The 27,318-nt window shown below is 46.3% G+C and overlaps 11 protein-coding genes across 11 annotated transcripts; 7 read left to right on the forward strand and 4 right to left on the reverse strand.

Annotated features, from left to right (window-relative positions):
• Positions 1–461: 461 nt before the first annotated feature.
• SERLADRAFT_455752 (uncharacterized protein) lies at positions 462–1,866 on the forward strand (the record flags this gene model as incomplete). The annotated part of the gene is made up of 5 exons (XM_007312920.1): positions 462–521; positions 572–895; positions 947–1,200; positions 1,264–1,496; positions 1,566–1,866. 4 exons carry the CDS (start codon positions 588–590, stop codon positions 1,794–1,796), a joined length of 1,026 nt encoding a protein of 341 aa, XP_007312982.1.
• Positions 1,867–2,043: 177 nt separating this feature from the next.
• Positions 2,044–4,074, forward strand: SERLADRAFT_364841 (uncharacterized protein; the record flags this gene model as incomplete). The annotated part of the gene is made up of 12 exons (XM_007312921.1): positions 2,044–2,088; positions 2,135–2,219; positions 2,272–2,350; positions 2,416–2,665; positions 2,721–2,795; positions 2,845–2,982; positions 3,051–3,150; positions 3,200–3,356; positions 3,411–3,502; positions 3,555–3,688; positions 3,743–3,855; positions 3,915–4,074. 12 exons carry the CDS (start codon positions 2,044–2,046, stop codon positions 4,072–4,074), a joined length of 1,428 nt encoding a protein of 475 aa, XP_007312983.1.
• Positions 4,075–4,285: 211 nt separating this feature from the next.
• SERLADRAFT_364842 (uncharacterized protein) lies at positions 4,286–4,852 on the reverse strand (the record flags this gene model as incomplete). The annotated part of the gene is made up of 1 exon (XM_007312922.1): positions 4,286–4,852. One exon carries the CDS (start codon positions 4,850–4,852, stop codon positions 4,286–4,288), a length of 567 nt encoding a protein of 188 aa, XP_007312984.1.
• Positions 4,853–7,997: 3,145 nt separating this feature from the next.
• On the reverse strand, positions 7,998–11,071 carry SERLADRAFT_455770 (uncharacterized protein; the record flags this gene model as incomplete). Its single annotated transcript, XM_007312923.1, has 8 exons — positions 7,998–8,322; positions 8,373–9,030; positions 9,081–9,543; positions 9,598–9,738; positions 9,791–9,972; positions 10,020–10,162; positions 10,223–10,511; positions 10,572–11,071. The coding sequence occupies 7 exons, from the start codon at positions 10,975–10,977 to the stop codon at positions 8,726–8,728; spliced, it is 1,929 nt and encodes a 642-aa protein (XP_007312985.1).
• Positions 11,072–11,205: 134 nt separating this feature from the next.
• On the forward strand, positions 11,206–13,789 carry SERLADRAFT_444682 (uncharacterized protein; the record flags this gene model as incomplete). The annotated part of the gene is made up of 10 exons (XM_007312924.1): positions 11,206–11,454; positions 11,504–11,686; positions 11,747–12,245; positions 12,296–12,403; positions 12,457–12,602; positions 12,660–12,810; positions 12,870–13,096; positions 13,151–13,562; positions 13,617–13,671; positions 13,727–13,789. 8 exons carry the CDS (start codon positions 11,206–11,208, stop codon positions 13,217–13,219), a joined length of 1,632 nt encoding a protein of 543 aa, XP_007312986.1.
• Positions 13,790–14,422: 633 nt separating this feature from the next.
• Positions 14,423–14,775, forward strand: SERLADRAFT_455776 (uncharacterized protein; the record flags this gene model as incomplete). Its single annotated transcript, XM_007312925.1, has 1 exon — positions 14,423–14,775. The coding sequence occupies one exon, from the start codon at positions 14,504–14,506 to the stop codon at positions 14,681–14,683; it is 180 nt and encodes a 59-aa protein (XP_007312987.1).
• Positions 14,776–14,846: 71 nt separating this feature from the next.
• Positions 14,847–16,332, reverse strand: SERLADRAFT_455777 (uncharacterized protein; the record flags this gene model as incomplete). Its single annotated transcript, XM_007312926.1, has 7 exons — positions 14,847–14,866; positions 14,926–15,532; positions 15,583–15,680; positions 15,757–15,861; positions 15,912–16,004; positions 16,058–16,081; positions 16,134–16,332. 5 exons carry the CDS (start codon positions 16,141–16,143, stop codon positions 15,664–15,666), a joined length of 249 nt encoding a protein of 82 aa, XP_007312988.1.
• Positions 16,333–17,076: 744 nt separating this feature from the next.
• Positions 17,077–17,753, reverse strand: SERLADRAFT_376765 (uncharacterized protein; the record flags this gene model as incomplete). Its single annotated transcript, XM_007312927.1, has 4 exons — positions 17,077–17,143; positions 17,201–17,311; positions 17,365–17,484; positions 17,544–17,753. 3 exons carry the CDS (start codon positions 17,557–17,559, stop codon positions 17,217–17,219), a joined length of 231 nt encoding a protein of 76 aa, XP_007312989.1.
• Positions 17,754–18,167: 414 nt separating this feature from the next.
• SERLADRAFT_455781 (uncharacterized protein) lies at positions 18,168–19,319 on the forward strand (the record flags this gene model as incomplete). The annotated part of the gene is made up of 1 exon (XM_007312928.1): positions 18,168–19,319. One exon carries the CDS (start codon positions 18,686–18,688, stop codon positions 19,082–19,084), a length of 399 nt encoding a protein of 132 aa, XP_007312990.1.
• A 1,250-nt stretch (positions 19,320–20,569) lies between these two features.
• On the forward strand, positions 20,570–21,736 carry SERLADRAFT_455784 (uncharacterized protein; the record flags this gene model as incomplete). Its single annotated transcript, XM_007312929.1, has 6 exons — positions 20,570–20,668; positions 20,727–20,871; positions 20,923–20,990; positions 21,045–21,134; positions 21,187–21,255; positions 21,323–21,736. 6 exons carry the CDS (start codon positions 20,632–20,634, stop codon positions 21,535–21,537), a joined length of 624 nt encoding a protein of 207 aa, XP_007312991.1.
• Positions 21,737–22,221: 485 nt separating this feature from the next.
• On the forward strand, positions 22,222–24,248 carry SERLADRAFT_455788 (uncharacterized protein; the record flags this gene model as incomplete). Its single annotated transcript, XM_007312930.1, has 6 exons — positions 22,222–22,437; positions 22,489–22,670; positions 22,735–23,215; positions 23,264–23,395; positions 23,451–23,763; positions 23,820–24,248. The coding sequence occupies 5 exons, from the start codon at positions 22,559–22,561 to the stop codon at positions 23,829–23,831; spliced, it is 1,050 nt and encodes a 349-aa protein (XP_007312992.1).
• Positions 24,249–27,318: the final 3,070 nt, after the last annotated feature.

The raw sequence follows: 27,318 nt of genomic DNA on the forward strand, positions 1-27,318 counted from the left end.
TTCCAATGTATTATAGCAACACTACCGCTCTTTACACGTCCATCAACATTGGCTTACCAACCGATGTGGTCGCTACAAGGAAGTCAAGATTGGCCAGCTACAAACGCTTTTCTGGGCCATACGTTGGACTCTGGTCACACACGCTTTAGACAAGGTGGGTAATGTATACTGTGCAGTTAGCTGAAAGAACTCTTAGGATGCAACCCCTTACACTCGCACATGTCGAGTTAGTACACTGTCAATTGACGAAAAGGGACATATTGATGTCAACATCCCACATACGAACAACTTGGAGCGCATACGGCAACCAATTCGCTCCACAGTTCTTTCTAACTTTACACGAGATAACATACTCTTTACCTCATGTCCATGACTTCGTACGACTTATACAGTTATTCACATACACACTTTTACTCGTCGGGTGTCATGTTGACGTTACAGACTCCTCATCGAAGTGCATCTCATCACTGGGGGTGATTATTACAAATAAGATCTTTTCGAAATATTACAACATGCTGATTGTGAGTGAGCCTTATACATAAAAGCCATGGCTAACCAGAAAAGCTACCAGTACAATCAACTCAACCATGCTCGAGGCAACCTCCACCCAGAATCTAGTATCTTTTCAAATACCCATTGTGGACATTCGCACTCCATCATGCCTCGAGGAGACTATTCGCAAAAAGGTTGTCTCTGGACTAGCACGCCCATACAACAAGAAAAGTATTCCTGACTTGTTATTGTATAACGAGACAGGCTTGCGCTTATTCGAAGACCTTACCTATCAGCCTGATTATTACTTGACTGGTCTCGAAATTGAAATACTCTCCAAGCACTCCTTGCAAATTGCAGACTCGATTCCAGTTGGCTCATTGATCATGGAGTTGGGGGCAGGGTTCGTGTCATGACATTTTCACCGGTGTTGCCCACCCTTAACTGCTAACAGTGCTTTGAGAAAGACTGCCCTGATCCTTGATGCACTGGAGGCGCAGAAAAAAGAAGTAGCTTATCTGGCGCTGGATTTAGACCGTCCGGAGCTTGTCCGCACCCTCGGACAGCTCAATGGAAAGTATACTCACGTCAAGCTTGGTGGTCTCTGGGGCACATATGACGACGGCCGTCGATGGTTATCAGAAAATACTTCTGACAGTCCTCGCACGATATTATGGCTTGGCTCTTCTATCGGTAACGTGAAACGGGGTGTGTATATCACTTTTCCGTGCACTCCGAATATCTTGTTCAAAGCTCGCTCGTTTCGTTTAGACGATGCCGGCGATTTCATACGATCATTTGGCGATGTCCTCTCATCGAAAGACCGTTTCGTCGTGGCCATTGACAGCAGATATCACGAGGTTGATACCATCTGTCGAGCTTACAACGACAGGGAAGGCTTCGCCGAGCGTTTTTGTCTCAACGGCATAGATAGTTTCAATCAACTTTTCGGACGTGCTATTATAGATATATCTTGTGCTAAATACCGCACTGTTTACAACGAGGTGCGTATTGAAGACACGTGATGCTTCTACTGGCTCTTCAGCGTTGATACTTATCGAACATTGTCGCAGGTGAAAGGTCGTCACGAAGTGTATTATCGCTGTACTCATGATTTCGAAATTCGCCTTCCTGGCGACTACCCTCCGACCTTCTTATACGAAGGTGAACTGATACTTTTAGCGCATTCGTACAAGTATGCTGCAGTCGAGCGTGAAACGCTTTGGTTGCGAGCTGGAGCTCGTCCAGAGAAGGAATGGATGACTGATGGTTCATATACAGTAACTATGTTGTCGTGGCCATAAACATGGACTTTTCTTCTCGATTTCCTGTGTTTTGAAGACATAACTACCATGTATAATAAAGATTATGTACATGTACTCCTCATATGTGTCCTATTGATTATCTGAGCTGTGGTTCACTTTATCTGCTATGCTTAAAAAGGGAAAAAGCATAGAAGTGGCAAGCCAGCCGCACTCGCGAGGTAACTTGAAGCATTCCCTAAACTCATCCAAGTCAAAAGTCATTGAACAGCAGGCATCTCCCTGAATCATGGACGACGACGACGCTGATTATATGCAGGGTAGCGATGATGAGGTATTCTTCTCCATCGTCGCTCTTCATCTTTCTGAAAGCTTTCCAGGATTATGGCTTCGACTACTCTGACGGTGACGAAGCCAATGAGTCGGGAAGCGCAGACGTAGAGAACATGTATTACACCGCCAAGTGTAAGCTCTCACAGTTAAATATACTGACTCTGTCAGTTAAATTTCGCCTCAGCAAAAAAGGAGGACAATCCAGAGGAAGCACTGAGAGAGTTCAGAGCAATACTTGATCAGGAGGAAGACAAAGGCGATTGGTACGTTGTAGTACCACCAAAACTTGAGTTAAAGACTTACAAAAGAATGCCCCCTTTACTGAAAGGGGATTCAAAGCTTTGAAGCAGTCCACGAAGCTGCTCTTCCTCGTTCTACACAGACCTGCTGACGCTCTCAAGACCTACACGCAACTGCTGACATACACTAAATCTGCCGTAACTCGAAATTATTCGGAGAAGACTATCAATGGTATCTTGGATTATGTCGGTGGAGGCAAAAGTGGTCCTGTAGAGGTCGATGTGCTTGAAAAGTTTTATCAAGTTACAAAAGATGCTCTGGAGGAGGCAAAGAACGAGGTCTATCCCGTGCCTTCTTTTTAAAATACCCACTTGACGAACATGCTTTCTTCAGCGATTATCTGTAAAGACCAATCTCAAACTTGCCAAACTATGGCTTGACCGTAAAGAATACGGGCGCTTATCCAAAGTATGTCCCTACACAAGAGTGCATGACGTTGACTTACTCTTTTTCTCAGCTTATTCGAGATTTGCACGATGTCACTGGATCAGGTACGGACAATGAAGATCAGTCACAGAAAGGTACCCAGCTGCTCGAGATATATGCTCTTGAGATTCAGATGCACAACGAGATGCGGAATTTCAAGAAGCTCAAGGTTCGTGACGACTGGCATATTTTTATTTTATATACTTTGTTTGCTGATGGCATTGATGGATATCGTAGGAAATATACAACGCCTCCAACAGTGTCCGTTCTGCTATACCTCATCCGCGTATTATGGGAGTCATCAAAGAATGTGGTGGAAAGATGTGGATGGGAGAACGTAAGTACACAACCTCATTTAAACCAAGTGCTCATCTGAAAATTTCCAGGTCAATGGAACCGAGCGAGTGAAGACTTCTTCGAGTCTTTCAGAAATTACGATGAAGCTGGCTCCCCACAGAGAATCCAAGTACTCAAATACCTCGTCCTAGCCAACATGTTAACAGGAAGCGAGGTGAACCCATTTGATAGTCAGGAAACGAAACCGTGAATATGACCAGGTCTTCAATCTTGTGCTCAATAAACTGATGCATGTTGCAGATACAAGAATGATCCGCAGATAAAAGCTATGACGGACCTTGTCGATGCTTATCAACGACGTGAAGTACATTCGGCCGAGAAGATCCTCAGAAGTGAGTGTCAAATTTGTGTGCAAATGAATCGTGTTAATTATCCTTCAATCAGACAACAGATCAACTATTATGGACGACACTTTCATACGTTCATATATCGGAGAGTTATTGCGAAGTTTGCGTACCTCGTACCTTATTGACCTTATCAAACCATATACGCGCCTTGAGTTGTCATTCCTAGCAAAGGTATGGATAACGCGCAAACCGACTTTCTCATTGGATCCTGATTAGAAATTGTAGCAACTAAATGTCGAGATCGTGGAAGTCGAGGAACTGCTAATCGGTCTAATTCTGGAAGGCAAGGTAGAAGGTCAGATTGATCAAGTCGGAATGAAGCTTGAGTTAGACCGCCAGCAAGTGATTTTTAAGTTTTATCTGAGCTTTGCTAACACAAAAGCTCTTACAGGCAAAGTTTGGAGAAGAAGCGATATTCAGCTCTAGAAAAGTGGACAGAAGCACTCGAGTCTGTGCATTCTGCTGTCGTGGCCAAGACATCAACTGGAGGTAGGGCTGACCCAACGATAGGTCTTCCACCGGAAGGATATGTTGGCTTTCGAGATGGACCTTTCTGATTTATTTTGCTCAAACCAAATGTATTCCTACTGAAATCCCTTCAATCGCGTTTCACCTATTGATTTATAAGACGTGATACTTATTACTTGGTGTATGGTATCTAAGGATGAAAACTGAAGACCAAGGTTTGACTATAGGGCCCGACTCTGAACACAGGAATTTAGGTTACTCCACGAGTTAGCAGGTATATGATGCAGACGCGTACATTATTTATATTGGACGCGTGAATGGCTTCCACTCGTAGTTCCATCCAGCTCGAGGGGGAGTGTCGGTTGGTATTCGCAGCTCCCGGGGGAAGAGGCCGCGTGCTCTCGACTCCATTGCTCTTTTCTCTGGCTCCGACATAGACTTCATCATCTCAACCTCGACCTCACTCCTTCTCCTTGGATCCTCATGCTTATTTGCCTCCATATAAAGGCGAGAATCGATCCCCTCCAGTTCAATCATGGCTTGCTTCATGCACTCAAGTTTCCTCGCCAACTCTGCTTCCCGCTTTTTTCGCTGGTGACGTTGGTGAAGAAGCCATGCTCGCTCTATGGTTTCGTGCGCCTGAACAGAGGGTATGGCGCGCTGAAGGGCGCGACCAACGTCTGGTCTCCATGTTCCAATTGGAGTGGGTTTATTACGAATATTGCTGGGATATAGAACACGACGAAGGATTTCTTTTTTAGGATCCCCACCAGTCGCCTCTGCTTTCCTCCCTGCGTGTCGCACGGATGTCTGCGATATTCTGAAAAACTGCTTGGAGCTCCCAGGTGCAAACAACGAGAAAGACATGGTTGGTGAGCGGGAATGCTTCAGAGAAAAAGGTCAGAAGTGTTAAAAGTATTTCCTTTCCCACGGCTGATAAAAATGTCATTTTTAAATACTTTATGAAAGATACAACAAAAATATTATATTTTAAATTACAAGTCACGCTACAGTCACGCCCAGGATTCTGCCGCGGCTTGCGAGGTTGCAAGTTGAAAGCTCGACTTGGGGAAGCCACATGTACCAGCACCTCATCATGCATTGTGGATGGTCCTCATGTTACTGTTGGCAGTATTCTCAGTTGGCCAATCTTGCGGGGAGATCTATCTAACACCATGCATCCTTTCATTCATCTGACTCCCACTCATGATATGAACTGCCTGAACCTTCGTCGTTGCCCAGACATCGACAAAGGATAAGTTAATGCGGGGGGTTCCGTCTAATAACAGCGTGCTATCCCTTCACTTTCAGGGGAACACAGGATGAAGGACAGCCCGGCGAAACTACGAGAGAGGTGCCATCTCTGGGTACTAACAAAACTTCCGGACCTGGCGCGAACTTACTACGGCGCAGGAGGTCACTAACCTGTTCTCGCAAGGGTGTCCTAACACGGTGGTCATCATACTATGGGAAAACGTATACGGGACACTCCACTACTATGTTTTTCAGACGGTAAGTAATTATGAACTGCTTTACAAGTAAACGCTTTCTCGATAAAGCTAGTGCGGTTGTCTTCATATGACTGTTGGTAACAACAGAGCCTCTCAATCAGGTCTCGTGTGACAGATAGTAATATCAGCATACTTTTTTGAACCTCTTTGGGGATGGACTGTTTGAGTGCCGTCTCGCTACTTGGTCCATATCACCAATGATGGTATAAATTCAGTCCAGAAAGTTACTTACAGCATCCATCCCCCTTGCGATCCATTATCTCTTTTGTGTTGATTCAATCGTGTCTGTCATAGGCCAACCGGATCAGAATTTAGCTCAGAATGTACTGTTCAGTGATCCAAGGCACATTAGCGTCCCACCACGAACGCTACGAGGGATAATTCATTGCCCCTTTCACCCGTTTACCCCACTGTTGCCGTGAGTCTGTCGCCTCCTTGATTCGGCTCGTCTTGACCCGAGAAAAACGTGCAACTACTGTCTCCCCCGCTGAATCGCATCGATGCGTATATGGATATATATTCTGTAACAGTTAAGGCTGTACGTTGAAATTTCTGGGCGTTATTTTCCAGCTGTCTTGCTTCAATAGTTTTTGTTGACAGTTCTGATGGCCTTGTCAGCTAATTCCTGTGTGTTATTCATGTCAGCAGGTGTTGGGCCTAGGGCGCTGTTTCAATTTTGATAATTCTACATGAAGAGGGGCGGCGGTACTTGAGTGACATGCTAACATGCGTCAACCTATGCAAGATGCCTCCCGGCCTCTTTGGTTCTATTCATCCATCAGTTTTTAATTCTTCGAAGAATATTCCGGGCACCGGACAGTGGCCAGCACGCCCACTTCTTTAAGCTCGTTTTTCTCATGTCTTGCGTTTGCTACGGCATGCATGGCCTATTTAGACTTCACACGCGACAGTGTGCCCCTCAACTTGAAAGACATCTGGAAGTTTGCGAGAGACGACTGGTGAGAGTCGACTCACCGCTATATTTCAATACCAGTGGTTTTACTGGCAGTCGTTATCAGGAGGATGAAGTGGAGTATTACTACTCAGCACACGATCCGATGCTAATGTTGCCAGTTTAATTATCGCATAGGCGCTGATGCTACAGCATAGGACTCGGATGCCCGCCGATTTGCTGATGCTTAGATGGTATCGACTTTGCTGTCTTAGATTCCATGAGCAGCTGTCCGCAACCTCAGGCTGTAGTAGGGTTGCTAATTACTGGCAACTACCGGCCCCTCAATAATCTCATCCTCGGACTAGCTAGGCGCCCGATATTCAACAATGTTCCCCGGTGGCCAAATCCGAATTCTTCTGGAGACTCCTGGGGTAACTAAGTAACTTCTTCATTTGGGAATCTGAACCATTTCCTTGATATGTGCAATTATTCTTGGTTGGGCCTATAGTATTAGTGGCCATCACGGGATTTCATCAGGCTACCGCACGATAAAGTAGAGTTGTTGGATTCTGATAGTATAATATTGGTTTACTACTAGCCCGAGTACGATAGCCACGGTGATGGCACGCTTTCAAAACCCGTGCGGCGAGAGATCCTGATCTTGTGTCCACAAAAGGTGACGGGCTGGGTGGAATATAACTCCCGAACAATTATTTGCGTCTTGGAAGCTTTCGGTGATTTGGAGTCTCAAGCTAGAGAGGGACATATTGAGGATGGACATGATGGGATCCAGCATCTTCAAGTTGTATTGCCGAGTCGCCAAGGGCTGGGACGATAGTAAGGGCTTGGATCAGTCCTTCCTAATGTAAAAATAATTATTGAATTTATCGCGGACCATCTGTCTCTGGTTGGTGGAGTATGGATTTTCAGGTGTATTTGCAGGTTACCGTGACTGAGCCAGGTTGATGCGACAGATAAATCCAAAGGTAATCGCGGAGTTGAAAATTTCCTGTTTGCAAAGCAGTACAAATCCACGGAGAGGTCCTTTCGGTTAACGGGTCTTTCCAGTAACAGTGTGATGCTCAGAAATTTGGGTTCTCTCTGTCGACAATGTTGTCATTATCCAACGACACCGGTGAGTGCTACAAATTTGTTATTGCATCTATCTTTACAGGTTATCATTCTTTGCTAGCCCTTTTCGTTTAGCCGTCAGTTCTCAGCTAGTCCAACTGTCCTCGCGCGCCAAGTCAAAAAACCTCCCGTCCTGTCCAAGAAAGCCTTAGCTGCGAAAGCAAGAAAGCGGGCCTTGAAAGCTCGTAAAAATATCTACGAGAATGAGAAAATGTCTCTCATGGACGCCATTTCTATACTCAGAGTGCGTTCTCGTCGCGTTCGGCAAACCAAGCCACAAATTTATCCATTCTTTTCTTCAGTCCGTCGAAGTTGCTAAACCCAACGCCACATATGAATTAGTTGTGAAAACGGCGATGTCAAGGGGCTCCGCTGTACCAAAGGGGCGTATTAGCCTGCCAAGAGAGGCAAAAATAAAGACAGAAGAACGAATTCTCGTATTTGCTGAGGGTAGACAGGCAGAGGAGGCCAAAAGGGCCGGGGCACACATTGTAGGCGGTGCTGAGTTGATTGATGGAGTGCGTTCACAAAGCGTCCCTTTCGAAAAGTAATTTTTACTGATCGGAACACAAATGCAGGTCATCAACGGGCGTCACCAGGCAACTACGATACTCTGTACCCCAGCGCTCATCCGTGCCATCACACCTAAACTTGGTCGTATCTTGGGTCCCCGTGGATTGATGCCTTCAGATAGGCGTGGTACGGTGACCGACGACATAGTTGGGTATATCCGGCGGTTATCCGGTACCACAGAGTGGAGGGGAGACAAAGGCGGTACTATTCGCATGGCTATTGCAAAAGTAAAAGCGCACTCTTTACCGCTATCGTGGTCAAGCTGACATTTTCCAAAGATGCACTTCCCGGTGGAAGATGTTGTGAAGAATGTCCGCCTGTTTGTCAGTTCCGTAAAGAGAGCAACTGGTAATCAGAAAGACCCTGAATCTGATAAGAAGAACAAGAACGTCAAACCAGGTGCGTACATCATATGCCTGTGCTGAGTTCTCTGACAAGACGGTTACCTAGTAAATGCGATCACTCGGATTATATTGAGCTCTACTCAGGCTCCGGGCATTCAGATATCAGATCTCTAGTATATTACTATGTTAGAATGCATTTAGATATACAACACGAAAGAGGTTAGACTGAGAGATGAGGTGGATGGTAATATATTTGCAACAAATGAGACAGGTACCCAATTCCAAGCTAGATATCTTGGGCGTCTCTGGCATGAATTCGGTCTCTGCGGGTCTTTTTCCTTTTTTCTTTCAGCTCATCAGAAAGAGAAGAGTAGCTTGTGTTGCGGACTTTTGCTTTCGAGCTCCTCTTGCCAATGTCAGTTCCTTTAATGGGATTCATGCCTCCCTCGCGTTTGGCGCGCGGGGGCTGATATCGCACTTGTGGTGTGTTTTTAGGCTCGTGGGGGAAAATGTCTCCCCAACTGGATTTCCGGGCATCATAGTAAGGCTGTTTACCTTGCGACTTCGGAATGGTAAGTCGCATGATTTTTTCTGACAATCTCCTTCAGACCTGTGCATATCACGTGATGTGAGGCTCTTACCTTCAGGGGTGCATGCGTCCAGGATAATATGGCCACTTTTCTTGAGAGGAGGAAACACGAGACGGGGCCATCTGTACGCTTCTTGTCGTAAAGCTGCTTCAAGGTCTACCATAGATTCGTCGACTACTTCAGTGGTATCACTTAATGGCGACATTAGTGAGGAGTCTGTGATTACAGAGGCTTCATTATCACTGTTGATTTCCAGTTCTTTTCGAGTTGGGAGTAATGCTGCTTTCTCCAATTCGTTCTGGCCTACAGCGCCGATTCTTCCGAGTTTCATGGAGCTCGACTCAGGTCTCACACCTCTGCGAATGACGACATAAGAGTATCCGATGTCTTCATGACCCAGACCCGAGTGTTTGGTAAGACGAACAAACGCGGGGCGCTGAAGACGCTGAGAAAAGCCACATATGAGTTTGCTTGAGCCCGGATGATACAAAGGGCAAGTGCCATCATGAGGACACTGTCATGAATTAGAAGTCAGTCGACGTATTACAAAGAAGAGAAAACACGTTACAGGCGCGACAACATGGGCCCCTCTCACTGGCCATTCGGCCGTTTCAGGATCATCCAGTTCCTTCCTGCCCATTTCTAGTATATACTCTCTGGCCTCCGCAATATTTTCGAAACCGGCAGTGGAGCTATGGTCGATGAGAACCTGGGAGACATCATCAGCGGATTGACTGAAATGGCTTCAGAGTTTCACTTACAATAGTACTAGCACCACTCTCCCACATTTCTTTTACCAGCTTTTTTCTTGCTAAAGGAGGTGACAGGGAAGATAGCAAGAAAGCAGACAAAGCAAGAGAATCATGTCCTTCAGAACGACGAATTTTATCCTGGTCTTGCAGAGACTTCTGCCATGTTGCGCTTACGGCCCCAAGGTCGATATCTACATAAAAATGGTTATAGTGAATGATACAAGCGCAAGATACTTACCTCGGAGTAACTTCTTCCCAATCGAAACAAGCCCTTCGCGCTTGTCGATACCAGTATAAGTTATGACATCAGACGTCGATAACTTAGGTCCGTCTTCGTCTTCTGTACCTTCGCGAGACTTTTGAAAAGAATGTAGTGACGCCCTAGAGGAGCAGAAGTTCAGTTTTCACTCATAAATCGAATCAGCAATATTTATGCATCACCAGAATCCACTACCTGCGCCTGCTCCCCACTCAACGACCCTCTTTATTTGATAATCAGGGCCTAGTCTGAGCTTGAGATGATCGAGGACAGCACATATAGCTGAATAGTGTGCTGGAAGTGCAACTGACGCGAAAGCAGTCCCATCACGTTCAGAATGGCGGGAAGCCTGTCGGCGGGATCGATACTTCACGTCATATTCTGGGTCCCACCGTTTTTCTACTTCTCCCCTACCTTCAGGCTCATAAAACAAGCGTTTTGCGTCGCTGTGTAATGTCGTTTTATCGGATTCTAAGTGTAACGTAGACTATAAGAGAACGCCAGTGTGCTAGAATGAACTGGGAGACAAACCTGCTATGAGGGTAGTAATAGTTCTCTGTAGCTCGTCTGGCAAGACAACTGCACCAATTCCCCGACTACCAAAATGGGCTGCCGGAGACTTTCTTGTATCCTTGTGGTAAACAGCATCGTCCTCTTCAACAAATTCTTCACTTTCGTGGGTTCCAATCAATGAATCTTCAGCAGGATAGGCTTCAAGTTCACGTGGAGCAGGAGAGAATGTTCCGTCGCTGGCCCGCTGGCCATCGTTCTTCAACGATATATCAATGTCTTTGAGCAAAGCCTTCAAACTTGGATCAAGGTCAATGGGTGCATTTGGTAAACCAGACGATATTGCAGATTTCGAGGAGAAGCTTGAGACCGGGAGACGTGACAAACATAAGAGGCGCAAATGGCTTGTGCAAGCCTTGCGAAGCATCTTAAACCGCAGCTGCTTTCACTACAGAGATAAAGAAAAGGCTGCGATGGACTGATACTTTGAATATGTATGCACACTAGCAAGCTGCAGTTAATGTTGCAGCAGATTGAAAAGGCAATTTGAAGAAAAAGCCTCAGCAAGTGTGCGATTATGTAACTCAAACGCTTCTAGTAGGCGGTCCAATTTCGAGCAGTTTCAAGCTCATCCAGCGGCCTTGACCTCAATTCAATGGCTCAATCAAGTGGACCGAAACCTGCAAGTGATGTCGAGGAGAGGCCCTTGAAAAGAGTAAAAGTGGGAGAAGATGGACGCTTCAACGGAACCTCTTCGACGCAAACAGCGCCGCCGGACGACCAACTTGAAGGTGGTATGGAAAAGAACATGCAGACTTTTGTTGAAGACGACTACGACGATGAAATAGAGGGGTATGAGCAATCCAAGAATGAGCCAAAAGCATCAGATTTGTACTTGGACACAGTGGGTCCAATCAACATTAATATCCATAGCTAACTCAAAGATATCTTAGATTAATAGAGCACTTCTTGATTTTGACTTCGAGAAAGTGTGTTCGGTCTCTCTCTCGAATATTAACACATATGGTTGTCTTGTTTGCGGAAAATACTTTCAAGGTCGAGGACGCAAATCATACGCTTATGCACATTCGATCCACGACGACCACCACGTCTTCATCAATCTTGAAACCACTAAGGTTGGGAATTAGTGCTGCAGCCATCTCACAGTACAACTCACTCATAAGGCTGTCTATCAGGTTCATGTATTGCCAGATGGTTATCCCGTGTCCGACCCTTCTTTGGAGGATATATCGTTCGTCCTCGCCCCATCCTTCACGCGCTCTTCGATATCAAGTCTGTCATCATCTTCCCATCTACTGAAACCGTCCTATGACTTGTCGTCGAAACCATACTTGCCAGGATATATTGGGCTCAACAATATAAAACGGAATGATCATATGAACGTTATCATCCACTCTCTTCTCCACATCCCACCCCTTCGGGACTACTTGCTATTGTCAAATTTCCGCGGCAAAGAGTCCGAGCTTGTCAAACGATTTGCTACTCTTGCCAAGAAAGTCTGGAACCCTAGGCTATTCAAGAGTCAAGTAAGCCCACACGAGTTTCTACAGGAGGTCAATAGAGCCAGTACAGGAAAATTCAGGCTAGAGCAGCAGGGGGATCCGGTTGAATTTTTAGGCTGGCTCTTGAACCGTCTTCATAAAGATACGGGTGGAACGAAAAAGAAAAACTCCAGTAGGTCTCTTCCGCGCTCCGAAAATGTAGTTGATGCATGAAATAGACAGGTGTCATTTTCTCGACGTTTCAGGGAGAGTTGCGTGTGGAGACTCAGCAAGTCCTCGTTCGCCCAGACGCTGGCGAAAATGAGAAACCCCGCTTTGATATCGCTAGAGGTGCGTTTCAAGGTGGCATCGAGTGTCGCATGTCCTGACGTCGTTAATGATAGACAGCAAATCAACAACGTCTCCATTTCTTTTCCTCGCCGTTGATTTACCCCCACCGCCCCTGTTCCAGGATTCTGTCGAGAAAAATATTATCCCTCAAGTCAGCATCCATTCTGTTCTAGCAAAGTACGATGGAAAAACTACGCAAGCAAGTTGCCGCTTATTAAACCCCTATCATTGTACATTACTCATAGTTATCATTTAGGAGTCGGCGGGACAGCTAAGAAGATATAAATGTCAGCGCCTACCAGAGTACATTATTTTGCACTTTAAAAGGTTCACGAAGAATGCATTTGTGGAAGAGAAGAATCCTACTATTGTCAATTTCCCTCTTCGAGGAGTTGATTTCCGAGACTGTGAGACGATCGCTGCTACGTTCTATGTTATTCTCGATTTCATAACTTGACGAATTCAGATCTCGATGCACCGCCCTCTCATCCGCCAACTGTATACGATCTAATTGCCAACGTCACCCATGAGTCGGTGGCAGGTACGACACGAGACAAAGAAAATACTGTCTGGAAGGTTCATCTCCGCGCTGCTGGAGGGGGTGGAGAAGGAGAAAAGTGGTTCCAAATTCAAGATCTTATTGTAGAAGAAACCCGGAAGGAGATGATTTTCTTGGGCGAAACCGTTTTACAGGTGGGCACATAGTCACGTTTTAGGAAATCTTGCTGATCAGGGACGTATGAACAGATATGGGAACGACGTACCGATACTTCCGAGTCTAATGGAGAGTATATGAAAGGTATGGTGGTCGACTAACATGTTGATGGCCCACAGCATTGTGAAGGTGTGAACAGCGAGACATCAATACCATAGCATTATGCACTGTAAATAGCTATCTTCTTTATGACAACTCTCCTCGTGGTGAACTCCCTACAATTGTTCTTGAAGGAAACTGGTTTGGAATATTTTGTGGCACTCGCAAGAACATGGCTGTGAGTGCCAGATAGCCATAATGGGCCATGCCTGGCCTCAACCTCAGGACCTGTTACCAGTATCTTGAGGGGGTGCTGCAGAAGAGCTTGAAGATGAACTGGAGTCTATAGCCGCAGACTGATCTGGTATAGCAGACGCTGAGTTCTGTTGATTGACCTCCTCTTGTCTGTAAAATTCATCAGTATCGTTGTGTACCAGTTAGGTCAAGCTGTACGCGTACTTTGCGGCCATTCCTTGGAAGATTGGCTGAAATATGTATGTACCCGACACAACGCCTGTGTTGTCAGCTGTAGTTTGCATTTACATATTGTTTAACGAATAAGACGATACCAGTTAACCCGGCCACAATATATGGAATGGCTCGTCGAGACATGCGACAATAAAATCGTGTTCAGTGTTTAGTAAAAGTGGAAAGTGGCATTCGCCGCAGGGATCGTAATTTAAAACTCCGCGGCATAAGCATAAACGTCTCATGGATACTTCTAGCTGTACGAGAAATTGATGTATAGTAATTCTTATAACGATTTAAAGGATATCTCTATCATTGTATTTGTAAAGCCTGACAAGCCTTCCTTGCCGCCTCTTCTTTCGCAACAGGCTTCTGCGGCGCCGTAGCTGAGCTCACTTCTTGACCCGCGACTTCATCGGTTAGTCAGATGATCAGCGCCTTGTAAAATACGCTTGTGCATAGCTCCCACCTTTACAAGTGACAGTCCATAAAACCGAATGAGATGGCCCAGACCTAGATTCTACGAAGCTGAGCAAGTGCTGCTGCTGTCGCCTCTGGTAGTCTTTTGGTCGAATATGAATCCCTACTGACAAAATGAACGGAGATGTTACTTGCGGTTGTGCAAAACCATGATATAATCTGAGCCCATGAAGCGCGTCAGTGAGCACATAGATAGCCAGGGACGACAACACTTACTAATAGTCATTGTATAATTTGTAAGGGTTGGAAGTATTAGAAAAGTCCTTAAGGATGCTGAATACTATCCTTGTACACATCCCTTCTTATACATCGACACCTTTGGATGGGGGATAGATAATTCACCGTGCAGCGTCAGAGATACAGAAATCGCAAGACTAAAACGAGGACTCAATGTTACAATGTACCGGAGTCTAGCACGGGAACTTCGCTCGTCCACTCAACATCTCGGAGACGGCGACGTGACTTTGTGCGGATATCAGTTTTTTGCGGCATATTGCCTAGCTAAGGACCGGCATTATGATTTCAGGATTCTAGAATGGTGTTATACGTCACTATGTGGGCATTTGCAAAGCAAATAGGTGTATATTCAGTGATCGAAATTGTGGATAAACGCCGCAAAACCGATTAACTTGATCAGTATGTAGCATGAGACGGCGACTTACGCTGCGATTTTAACGGGGTGAGTCAGCTAGGCGCGGAGCTGAGAAACTCATCAATTCGATCTCCCCCGAGGTGTCACGGGGGGGGGGCTGAGTTTTATTCTGTACATGCCAGTAGTTCATCAGCGCATTGACTTGGAGGTACAATGAAGCAACCATACAAGGACGTAAAGTTAGACACTATGATCCCCTCACAGACCCCCTTGCGCCCGCAGCCACCGGTGTTGCACAATCTAATAAGGCAGAGGATATTAGCGGGACTCAAAATGTGGAGAGGAAGGACATCAGGCCGGCGATAATCATGATAGCACAGAGCCATAAAGTCATTACAAATACCATGGTCTGCCTGTCTTTGTACACGTGTGTACTCCCAAGATATCATTTTCTATAACAAATGATACCTCCTCGGTGGGTATCGGTGGCAGGTATTTTGAAGGTTGCATTTGCTCCATTTACGCAAGTACGTTTGGTCGCCGAGGACGGCGAAATCAGTTGTTCGGTGATCAAGGTGGAACGACGCTCCTTTGAAAAAAGTTCGACCCGATAATCACGATCTGACGAGAATAGAGCTTGTCAACGGGAAGGCGCCGTGGCAAGTCGTAGGGTCCAAGTATTGTCAACATCAAGCCTCAGGTCTGAATATCTGAAGCCTTGATAGGCGCCTTCCGTAGTGCACCTTCCAAGTCGCTCAGGGACTTCCCTCTATCCGGGCCGGCTACCCGACCGTCAATAAGAAAGGGACCATCGCAGACGTGCATGAACATTGCACTACTCCTTATCAGCAGAATACCTTGATCATTGAACAAGATAGGACACACTATTTCAGCTAACTCAATCACGCCATCTGACTCCCATCCGGTAAAGAGGCAAAGGCTACATGGAAATAAACAGCAGAGAAGTCACAAAAACAGGCAGTCTATAGAAGTCCAGTGCAATGCAAATTTACGAGAATTGGAAAAAATTCACTGAAGTTTGACCGGGCATGTTCTAACCTTGGCTACTTGATTGTCTAAGAGAATTCAAAGCAATGGTGGAAGCCATGTTCCTAGCGATATGTTTATGGGTGCCTGTGCCGATGCCATAAACTTGTCCAGCGACTGAAGATATTGTGAGCGTTTAGCTGATAACAGTAACGAGAGATGCATACTTTTACAAGTAGATGTCCATTGAGGTGCATTTTTTGGCCCACTTGTGGAGTCTTGCCAGCTTAGAGAAGTCAGCTGGTTCGTCGCTTGCAAGTCTGTCAAGTCGATGTGAGAAAAATGCTAATGGAACATTGAGTTCTTGGCCTACAGTTGTTGAGGGCAACAGTTCCTTCTGCAAGAAAGTGTCAGAAGATGGAATACTCCGATATCACAAGTTGTCGTACCGTTAGACATTCTATATTTGCTTGAGGAAAGAACCCATAGTGAAGTAAATCTAGTACATTTATACAGGAGTTCTTGCTTAATGTGTTGCTTTCAGAAGGAAACCTGAAGCTGTGGATTGAACGCGCTGACAGCGGTAGTGAAAGTCGCCTCAGTGGCACGCTTTCAATTATCGCTAAATTGTTACAATCCTGACTCAAAGCGAAGAGGAATTCGAAGTGAGAGCGCCCAAAGAACTGATCGAATAGGTGCTCGAGGTGTGCCCACGAAGGCGATCGCTTTACGAGGAGGACGAACGAGATTGACCACGAGATATTCATGTCGTCTAGCTGCGGTAGGGGGCTCGGATTGGCATATTGGCACCCAGGCATGTTAATTGTTTCTGTGAAGTGAAGTTTTCAATTACCGAAACTAATGATCTGTTTTTGAAAAAGAAAAATGCTGAGAAACTCGCACCCCGGCTCAAGTTCAAGGCGCCGGCACATAAGCTTGCGAAGGTCATGCTGCATGTAGCCCGAGGCTGCCTACTCGCAAATTTGTTGGGAGGAAAGACATTCCATAGGCGAGCTTTGCTGTGATGACATTGCAGGGTAATATGGAAAACGTACGAGCATCACATCTTGATCATTGGGGCTCCTCCTGGGGTTTTGTGGACCTGGCCTGCCATGAAACCGCCGCCATCCTACGACCACAATGCGTACGGGTAGATTGAGCCGTACATGCATTCTTTTTGAAAAACTTGATGTCCCGTTGTACAGCAAGCTGAGCTCAACATGCGGTAGACACACCAAAACGCAGACAAGCTAAGAAGTTATGTTTTTTTGGCACATGTCGCGAGTGCTGACTTTAACATTCTCACCACGTGACTAATATAACATGAACGCGTCCTGAAAAGCTGACAAGAACAAAACAATATATATATCAGATACAGTAAGTACATTGAGAGGAGAGATTTGGCTACAAGAAAATTCTACAGACGGTTTACTATAAACTAGGGATACAATATGGATATCTGTTAAAGAGACTCAGTATTGAATTCAGTTGAACAGCGATGGAACTCTCGACTTACGAAAGCTAATAATCATTTAGCCTCTCAGGGCAATCAGGGCTCGTTGGGCTGCCAATTCCTTGGCGATATCTTTGCCACGTCCCTGCCCACGACCATACTCAACGCCTTTGACTATGAAAAGATATATCAGCAGGTGCTACAGCAGGAGCTTTATTGTGACATACTATACGCGATGTAGGTCCACGTGGGGTCGTGAAGGGGGCCTGTGGAGAATGCCTCCCAAGTCAACGCGCTCGTGGATCCATCCCTTTGTTGCAACACATTGTTCAATTCCATACGGTAATCTACGAATAGTGGCCATTTGAATTTGCACCGAAATTATAGACTGAGTTAGAGAACATACGGGTTTGAGTAGCCATGGCTATTTGTAGTTGTAAGGATGAACTTTTTGGAGGAAGAGAAGGCTGGTTGATGAGTATGAGGATTGTCTGAGGAGTAGCACGCGATCTCTTATATATGTCAAGAGGCACATACAGGATATGTGCGGAACACAGTCGCAACGAACGAAATAAAAACGCCACAACGCATCTCCATCGAAAGTACAAACGGGCCAGGTAGGCCGACCTGCGCAGAGCAGTTGAGGAACTTTGCAGCATACCAGAACTCCTGAGCCCAGACAGTGATATTTTTTTCAAATCATCATCGTAAAAGGGCTGCGCAGCACCAACACCTGTGAAGTGTTGTTCAGCTAGTAGGACGACGAGGAAGGTGAACCTACCAAATAGAAACATTACTAGCCCACGAAACACATACAAGGAACAATGTCGACAAATGGGGTTAGGTCTTCTCTATAATGTCTTAAACTCCAATGGGCATTTAGCCTATGGCGCATCACTACTGCACTTGTACGAGTAGCGGGATGTACTGGATGATGCAAAGGCAGATGTCGCTAAATTCTTCTTTTTCCTCCCGTATCCAGTTGACTGATCCGCCCAGTGTAATGCCGACGATTACCACCGTTAGCAGTAAACGTCTTAAGGGCCTAACCAATGAGAATAGTCTTGTGGAAGGGTGAACACTACAAGATGGTCCATTCGTTTTAGCCACCGGACATCAATGAGACGGAGGAGCTATGTTACCCCTACTGCAATATTCCAGCCATTGACGTCAATTTTGATAGGCGAAGCGGCCGTGACGAATAACAGCTCAATTAGATGCACACGAATTTTACACAGACTCTTGATCATCGTCAAAAGAATACAAAGGAATACACGTCAAAATGTCAAAATGTCCAGTGGGAACGATAGATAAATGCGGAGAACTCACTGATTGTATAGCATACCGTCAGGACCGCACAAAACGGGATAGCTAGACGCGAGGGACCACGACATAGTCGGACCCCTTGTTGTGTGATCAGCATAGCAGCCTCCGTCACAGCGTATAATGATCCATAACCGAATTGACTGCGACGAATGGTACAGCGGAGCAAGATATGGCCGAGGAGACCAAGAAAGTTCCGTCACAGGTTCATCGCAGCAAAAGTAAATGCTAGAAATGACAGCAGGAAATACGATGGTCCCTGGGGAACACTGGCATGCAATGCTTGCTGTATCCTCGGAGATAATATTTGCTGCCTTGGGAGGAATACGGCGCGCGCGACATTCTCCGTACAATTATAGTAGCCGTTGCACCAAACAAACCAGTCACGTATGTTGTAAAAGGGAAAGTGGTGGTGCAACCGAACGTTTGGAGGGCGCGCGCGCGAACAGTATAGGAACCGTGCTATGCGCAATCTTTGTTCATGAAAAATCCAAACGGAGGACGAGGATATGCAAAATGGCGAGTTGCCAGGGATTACCGGGTTGGTATCAATGTTCAGGCGCTTGTACTTTGGGTTTAGTGTCAGGACTCAGGACTGCAATGTTGAACAGGACGAGCGCTTGATACACCGTATTGATGGTTTTCGCTAAAGGGGAAAGCGCTCGTTGATTCCCATCTTTCAGCTATCCATGTCAAGGCTTGCTTCAGGTCGTTTTCCGCGATGAGCGGCCCAGTCAAGAACTAGACTTGAAGAAACTCTTCCAAACTGTTATTCGACGGCAATCAGAACTTGCAATTGGCCTTGAAGAGATTCTGAAGGGCTCTTAGAAGGCGCCGTCGTCATATGGTATATACGTCGCGGGAAGATGGGTCCACGTAATGATACTGAGAGATGATCGTGATATCGCTCGTAACACAAGTCACCGGTGCTACATAATAGGAACACGGAGACCACTTTATCGAGTCGGAGGTTGTAGCCAAAGGCGGCAATATTAACGCTCACATGATCTAACAGAATCTTGTTGATGGTACTTTGTACATTTTCAGTGTCCACCCTGCCGGTGGCAGTCTTTGACAGGTAGTTCACCATGGCATCCATCGCATCTTTGACTTCTCCTACTGTATGACAACCTTGGCTTTTCGCCATCGTCCATGCATAACGTCTTGTATTTCTGCATTTCGTTGTAGGCGATATGAAAGTACGATTCACTTCAAGTTAAATCACCTTGTATCACCTGCAAAAGTGATTGATGACCACAATTTTCGTCGACATTAAGTTTCAGGGCTGCCATTTAGGCTTTATGATTCGCTCGGGACAATCACACATACCATTCGCAATATATGATGGGACCGGGAGCAGAATAATCGCCCGACGTTAAATCTGAGCATGGCACTCATGTACAGCAAAATGCATGTCAAAAGGCGATGCATAGGGAAGCAGCAACACCACGCCAGTCGACCTCTTTTCCTGTCGTTTTTCTCAGGTGCACGAGTTCACCTGCCGATGACGTGCAGGCCGTAGCAGTCATATAGTCACTTTAGAATGAGGTCTACAGGTACACCACACTATTGCCGAGGTCCAGGCCAACGTTGAGCGGAAGTCTACGGAAGCTGAAAGAGAGAGATTCGGATTTCCATCGATCTTTGGTCGCGATATGATCCTGTATAGGTCCCCTAAGCTTCAAATCAAAAACAAGGACTACAGATAACAACACAGTGTTGTCAATATATATATATTGGCTAGGACTACTTGATCGACGTATGTTTCCTCCGCTGTGTTGCAGTAAACGTATTGAAGCGTTTCATTTAGTGAGCAAGATATCGACTGTCATGTCATAAATTTGGTCAGCAACTGGAGACGAAGTGAACAATGACTTATATCAGTGATGTTGGTCTGAACCTCCGAGAGCCAGACATGAAAATCGGAGGTACAATTTCGGTCTAATTGTTCTACAGGGAATCTGACTTCTTTGGGAGTGCTAAAGCGAGATAAAGCGCCGAATATGTTACATTGTTAGCGTTGTCAAGAAGCATGTCCTTTTTACGCACTGCTTTTCTGCCAAGAGAAAGTCGAGGATAAAAGGACGTTTGCATGGTATATCCACTCTTGTGCTGAATTTGCCTTGGTAGTCGAGTCTTTTTTGAAGTCCAGTTCCACTCTTGTCTGAAAAATGTCATTTTCCCCGTTATTTCGAACTATCGTGTTTGGTACGTGTGGTATCCTTTTAAGCTTTAAGCTTTGCTGAGTACCTCCACCTGGTCCCAGCTATTTCTCTGGTGTTTTCTCTGATCGTCTTGGGCATTGCTGCTCATATCACATCGGTGACTCTGGAGTATTTCGGCGGTTACTTGATTTTCGGCGCCTTGGCAATTGCCACTGCAGTTCTAACGATCGTGACGATTCCTGTACTGTAAGCATTTCTGTTGAGGCATGATCACATCTCATTAAAATTATCAATTAGTTTCATCATGGATGTGTTGAGACGTGGGGCTTTCACGTCCATGATCGTGGTGGAGCTAGTTTGGCTCTGTACGGTGATCTTACATTGATACCTCTATATTTATCTCTAACGTTTCGTCGCAGTTGTGCTGTGGGTTTTATGGCTTGCCACTGGCGCTGATGCCGCATCAGCTACTTCTTTGACCTTCCCTTTCGGATGCAACTACTTCAACCGTAATGCTTGTTTTCCAAAGATTGGATTTAAACTAACCGGATCAATGTACAGCACTTGAAAATCAAATATGTCACGAATTTGCTGCGGTAGAAGCATTCGCATTCCTCAATTTTATCCTCAGTAATATCCATCATTTGAATGTTCCTGCTTTGTGAACTAACAAGCATTTTTGCTTCGCCTGTAACAGTGTTCGTGTATACTGTGGTGATTCTTGTGTTTTCTATAGTCGCCGGAAGTCGCGGTAACAGTGTCTGGACATCATCCGTGAAGGAGGCCAACTTCCATGCACCCACGAACGGTGCAACGACCACACATCCGCTGACGCAATATTCTGGTGCTAATGCTACGCACAGTCAGCCGGAGGCACCGTCAAATACAGTTGGTACACCAGTCACAGTGTGAAGAATGACTCGTCTTGTGCATGGACCAGGCATGTTTGATTCTGAGATATCTATATTTTCCAATGGGGTACGTTTTCTTGCAGACACCAGTATACGATGTCTTGCACATGTTGTATATGTCACGAATCTCAATGATGTTAGTTTCTATCCATATCGCGTGTAACTTGAGAAAGCTGGCAGTTTAGAAAATGCTACCGATTGCCAGTTGCTAGTGGCGAACTCCGCATGTACAACGCGCGGTGCACATTGATGCGTGATGATACTTAAAGATCTGAATCAGTGCACCATCTCAACGAACGCGTGCGTAAAATCGCAAAGAATGCTGAGAGTATTATCGTACTTGTGTTCGTATTAGAATCATTCAACAGTGATAGATATTGAAATGAGACTGCGAGCGCTACACCCGCAAACAATATAAACCACGTCTTTAGCTGTGCTTTGCACTCGACCGCAATCAGCGCTGATGAAAGAGCACAGGGGGTGCCAGGCATCAATGCATGTCCTGGGGCATAAGATGAGCATCTGCAGTGCGTCAACGGGAGGAGTCTCATAAACGACGGATTTGTGCTCAGTGGTGCCAGAGATGGCGAGCGGCGAGCGCCCACGAGCGCATGGTGGAATATTGAATCGGAGCTTGTATTGCGGGGAGTGCCGAGTTGCTGAGCGGCCCATCAATGCAAAGGGACACCTGTCTCTAGCTTCGAGCTCATCGTTCCCAGAGCCCGTTACCCCCCGTCTCGTCGTCGTCCCCGTCGTCCTCGCCGCCCACTTTTTGTCGTCCACATCTATCTGGACCAGTTCTGCTAATATCGTCGCTTTGCTGGCACAGGTCCATTATTAGCGTGCCATTTCACACGCTCGTCCCTACATTCATCTTCCTGTTGTTTCGCAAGAATCGCAGGTGGGGAAATTTTCTTCTCTCCACTCTTTATCTACTAAGTTTCTGACTTAGAGACTTTTGGGTTATCTCTACTGATTCTTATACTCTCTTACTCTTTTCCCTCCAGTAACTGGCTTAAATCATGGCCCAACCACAAGGTGATATTCAAGAAAGAATCGCTGCGGCGCGTCGTGAGGCGGAGGTTCTGAAGGAGAAAATTCGTGCAAGCAGAGAAGCATCAGCAGATACAAGTTGTTCGTACCATTGTTACTTGTCTTTTGCTTTCGGATAGGTCAGGTAACCGTGGATGACAAACAGTGCGAGCTATGGCTGCAGAAGTTGATACTCTCCCTCGAATCGTCATGCGACCTCGACGTGCGCTAAAAGGTCATCTTGCAAAAATCTACGCCATGCACTGGGCTGCAGATCGCAGACATCTCGTCTCTGCCTCGCAGGACGGAAAACTTATCGTTTGGGACGCCTACACAACAAATAAAGTTCACGCCATTCCACTTCGGTCTAGCTGGGTCATGACCTGCGCTTACTCGCCTTCAGGCAACTTTGTGGCTTGTGGTGGTCTGGATAACATCTGCTCAATTTATAACCTCAACAGCAAAGAGGCCAACGGCGTCAAAGGCGGCCGAGAGCTTAGCGCCCACTCTGGTTATCTCAGCTGCTGCCGATTCATTAACGACAGACAAATCGTCACTAGCTCCGGCGACATGACTTGTATGTTGTGGGATATCGAAGCTGGTGTTCGCGTAGTCGAATTCAGCGACCACACTGGGGATGTGATGAGGTACGCAGATCGTCTTCGCTTACGCTTGTAGTCTAACACTGCGGTCAGTTTATCGCTAGGACCCAATCAGAATGTCTTCGTGTCTGGTGCCTGTGATGCAACCGCAAAACTTTGGGACATCCGGAGCGGTCGAGCTACACAGACTTTTACTGGTCATGAGTCGGACATCAATGCCGTGCAGTGCGTATACAGTGTCTTGCCTACCGGCTATGCAAAGCTTACAGCTTTTATTTAGGTTCTTCCCCAACGGCGATGCATTCGCCACCGGATCCGATGATGCTTCCTGTCGCTTGTTTGACATCCGAGCCGATCGAGAGTTAAACAGCTTCACACACGACAACATTCTCTGTGGTATCACCTCAGTCGCCTTCTCCATTTCAGGACGTATCCTCTTTGGTGGTTATGACGACTGGACATGTAACGTCTGGGATACGCTGAGAGGCGAGCGTGTAGGTGTTTTAACTGGCCATGAAAACCGAGTCAGCTGTTTGGGAGTAAGCGTAGATGGAATGGCTCTTTGCACTGGTAGTTGGGACAGCACCCTCAGGGTTAGTATCATCTTCTTTCATACATATCGCGTCCGTTATTAAAATGCTGTTTTCAGGTTTGGGCATAACGTGACCCGGTCCCCGATACTTACAAATACCCTTCTTGCCTCATTGCATGCTACTTCTTTCCGTTTTCTCGTAATGTCGTCCCTTTTCCTTGACTTTTCCGGCGCCAGTATCTGTCATTTTATATCCTTACTCTATTGCTCACCTGCGTGCAGTCATTGGCATGGACGCCTCGAGTCGGTCTCTACAGAATATCATTAGCCTTTATACGTAGGCATGGTTCCATTTTCCTTGTGGTATACATATATTGTCTCGTTATCAGGTTATCTGTTGCTACCCAATTCTTCTCTTCAATGCTCTTTCGCCATCTGCGACCACCTGGATCCCGTATATACTTCCGAAATCAAATTCATATTAAAACTCGTTTGTAGTATTTTACATCGACGTTCATTGAAAATGCGGGCGTCTTGTTGCTACTGTATCCTTGCCTGAATTGTATTGCTATAAGCTGCGTGACGACAGTTGTATTCTTAGGGCACGCGTCCGGGACACGTATTCAAGTTATCTGCTGCATTGACGTTTCATGCATCGCTCACCTTTTACACTCGCAATAATCTACTGACACCGCTAATACTTCCTTTCTCAACACTGCCATGTCTGAAGATGACCGAGCTGCAAAGGCTGCAAGAGCCAAGGCAATGGTGGGCGGCTTTTGGCAGCGAACCGTTCTTAATACATGAAACTGATACCCATAACATCTAAAGCTCAAGAAACGACAGCAAAAGAAAGCTGGTCCGGGTGTGGGGTTAGCAAGCCCACCGCCTTCAAGGTCATTTACCCCTCCTGTACCCCCAGAGTCGCCAGCACCCGTGGAGAACGGAAAGAATGACATCGCAGACCTGTGAGTTCGTCGCTATACGTGTCCTCGCATTTCTCACAAAACCTTCTTTGTACATATAATGGAAACCTGTATTAACACAGATTTTCCAAGACTGATGCGGACACGAACTGGATTGAGTCTTTGCCTAAAGCTGAAATACCTCGGAGGACAGAAACACCTGTGCTGAGCCCGGAGCTTCCTCCTTCAGCCTCGGTTTCAGAGGCGCAACCTCTTGTTGTCTCGTCTCCGTCGAAGGCGGAATCGGAGGACTTACATGCTGTGGTTGACAGCCTACGTCACTCTATATCATTTCTGGAGAAGGAAAAGGCAGGTCTAGAAAGTTCACTGGCTGAGGCTATTGGTGTTTCACAGAGTACGTCTCTCTGGATTGTAAGCAATAGGACAAACTCAGCTATATGTCAGATACACGAGAGCTGGAGGCTCTGCTTCAAGAACAGCGCAGCCATTACGATACCCTCGAGTTGCGAGAGAAGCAGTTGGGACAAGACGCCCAACGCGCTTCCCAGCATATTCAGCAACTGGAGTCTGAAAATGGATCTCTGAAACGTCTCGCCAACACGAATGCTGAGGAAGTGCGGCATCTATCTTCAGTGAATCATGAATTACAAGATTCTTTGCAACAGTCCACCCAACGTCTGCAGGATGCTCATAATGGTATGCTCCTTGAGCCAATTCATAGTGTCCACATGGCTGAGCGGCCGATACTTTAGAATTGCAAGATAAGGAAGCATTGCTCTCAGAAGCGAAGTCTCGATCACACGCATTCGAGGATCTTACCCGGCAAATTGAAGGGGACCTTCAGCAAGCCAACGAATCCATCCAGCAGCTGAAAGCACAAGAAACCCAGTATGTCGACCATTGGCAAGCGCAGGTCCAAAATCAGCAACAGACTATTGCTTTACTTGTTTCCGAAAAAACTTCCTTGCAAACCTCAGCCGAACGGTCAGAGGAGCTGGAAATAGGTAGGTGAAGGCAGTTTTGTGTATAGCACAGTTCTAATCTACAGTCCTAGTGTTGCGAGAAAAGGAAGCGCTGTTACGCGAAGAACAGGACAAATCACAGACGCTTGACAAGCGTGTCCAGACCTTGGAGGCATCTTCTATCAGGATAAAACATGATCTTGAGCAAAGTATAACTAGGGAGAAAGAGCTAAATGACAAATATCGAGATCAGGCAAGAACTTTTACTCAACTGCACCTATATGCGTGTTTACACTTTCTTAGGAACGAGAGTACCAATTTACGCTTGCCACACTCGAAGAACTACGGTCCGAATCTGATCAACATCAGAAACGTGTTCGTGAGTTGGAGGAGCAAATTGAGAACGATGATCGGGCAGAGCGGCTAGAAAGTTCCCTGAAAAACACTCAGGACAGGAACGACGAGCTTGAATTCCAGCTTTCGAAACTCAAGCAGGTATAGTGCTTTAATTACAAGTATATCTCACTGGAGCTGACTCTCTTGTTTATTAGTCTCACGCAACTCTCAAAAGTGAGCGTGATGATGTCGAGTCCAAGTTGCGTCTACGGGCAGATGGAGAAGCAGAGTGGAAGACGAAACATGCCAATTTGGAGAAGCAACACTCCACACTTGCGCAAGATCTGGAATCTACCAAGAGTAGCCGCGAGGCGTTGCTGGAAGAGAAGTCTGCACTGCATTCACAGGTGGAGTTCAACCAAAGTGCCGTTAAGCAGCTTCAGCAAAAGCTTGTGGAAGTTGCCACAGAGTTGACGTCGAGTAACCGAAATCTTCAGAACACACAAAACGAGTTAAGGATGGCCAATCGACGCGCGGACGATGCTGAAAGAGTTCAGAAGGATCTTCAGGCTGAGGGTACACATCTTCTGCGTTCACTCGATGAGATGCGACCTAAAATTGTCGAGCTCACTGCAGAGAAGGTGGATCTTATGGAGAAAGTTAATGGCGTAGAACACGAACTTAAGAGTCGCGATGCGGTGATTGCACAGCTGGAGAATGCCGTGGGGGAGATACGAGAGCAGGAGGAGACGGCACAAGCAGTTCTGGAAGAGACAATTGCTTTGCGGGAGAAGGAAAAATCATCTGCTCAGAAGGCCAATCTGGAGCTGCAAAACGCATATACTGAGCTACAAGCGGAATTCGAAGCAATGCAAGGAGCCGTAAAGTCCCTTGAAGCTGAGCGTGCCACGTTACGCCAAAGTGAAATACACCAACGGGAGGACCTTGACCGTTTGAGCTTCAAGTTATCTTCTCTGCAGCAATCGGACGACTCCTCGAACGTGCGTCGAGAATTGGAAGATTACAAGCACTTTGCGGAGGAGCAGCAAGGGCTTTTGGATGACGCCAACGACGAATTAGAAGCCCTTCGAGCAGAAATTGCATCCAAGGTGGAAGAGATAGAGCGTCTCAATCAGTCTGTTTCTATTGCCTCTACTTCCGACGATGCTCGTTCGTTAGATGACGAGATGTTGAGTGCGGTGAAACAACAATATTCGTTAGATCTATCCACAGCACAATCTCGGATTCGCACTTTGGAGTCTTCCGTCTTTGAGGCTCAGGCCACATCACATAATCTGCAGAAGCAAGTTAATATATTGGAGGACCAGTTAGCGCAATCGCGGCGGGCAACCGCGACTCCAAGGCCATTCTCTCCCGGTATACCTTCGAGAC

This window comes from Serpula lacrymans (genome assembly GCF_000218685.1).
Source record: "Serpula lacrymans var. lacrymans S7.9 unplaced genomic scaffold SERLAscaffold_1, whole genome shotgun sequence".
Taxonomy (NCBI): Eukaryota; Fungi; Basidiomycota; class Agaricomycetes; order Boletales; family Serpulaceae; genus Serpula; species Serpula lacrymans.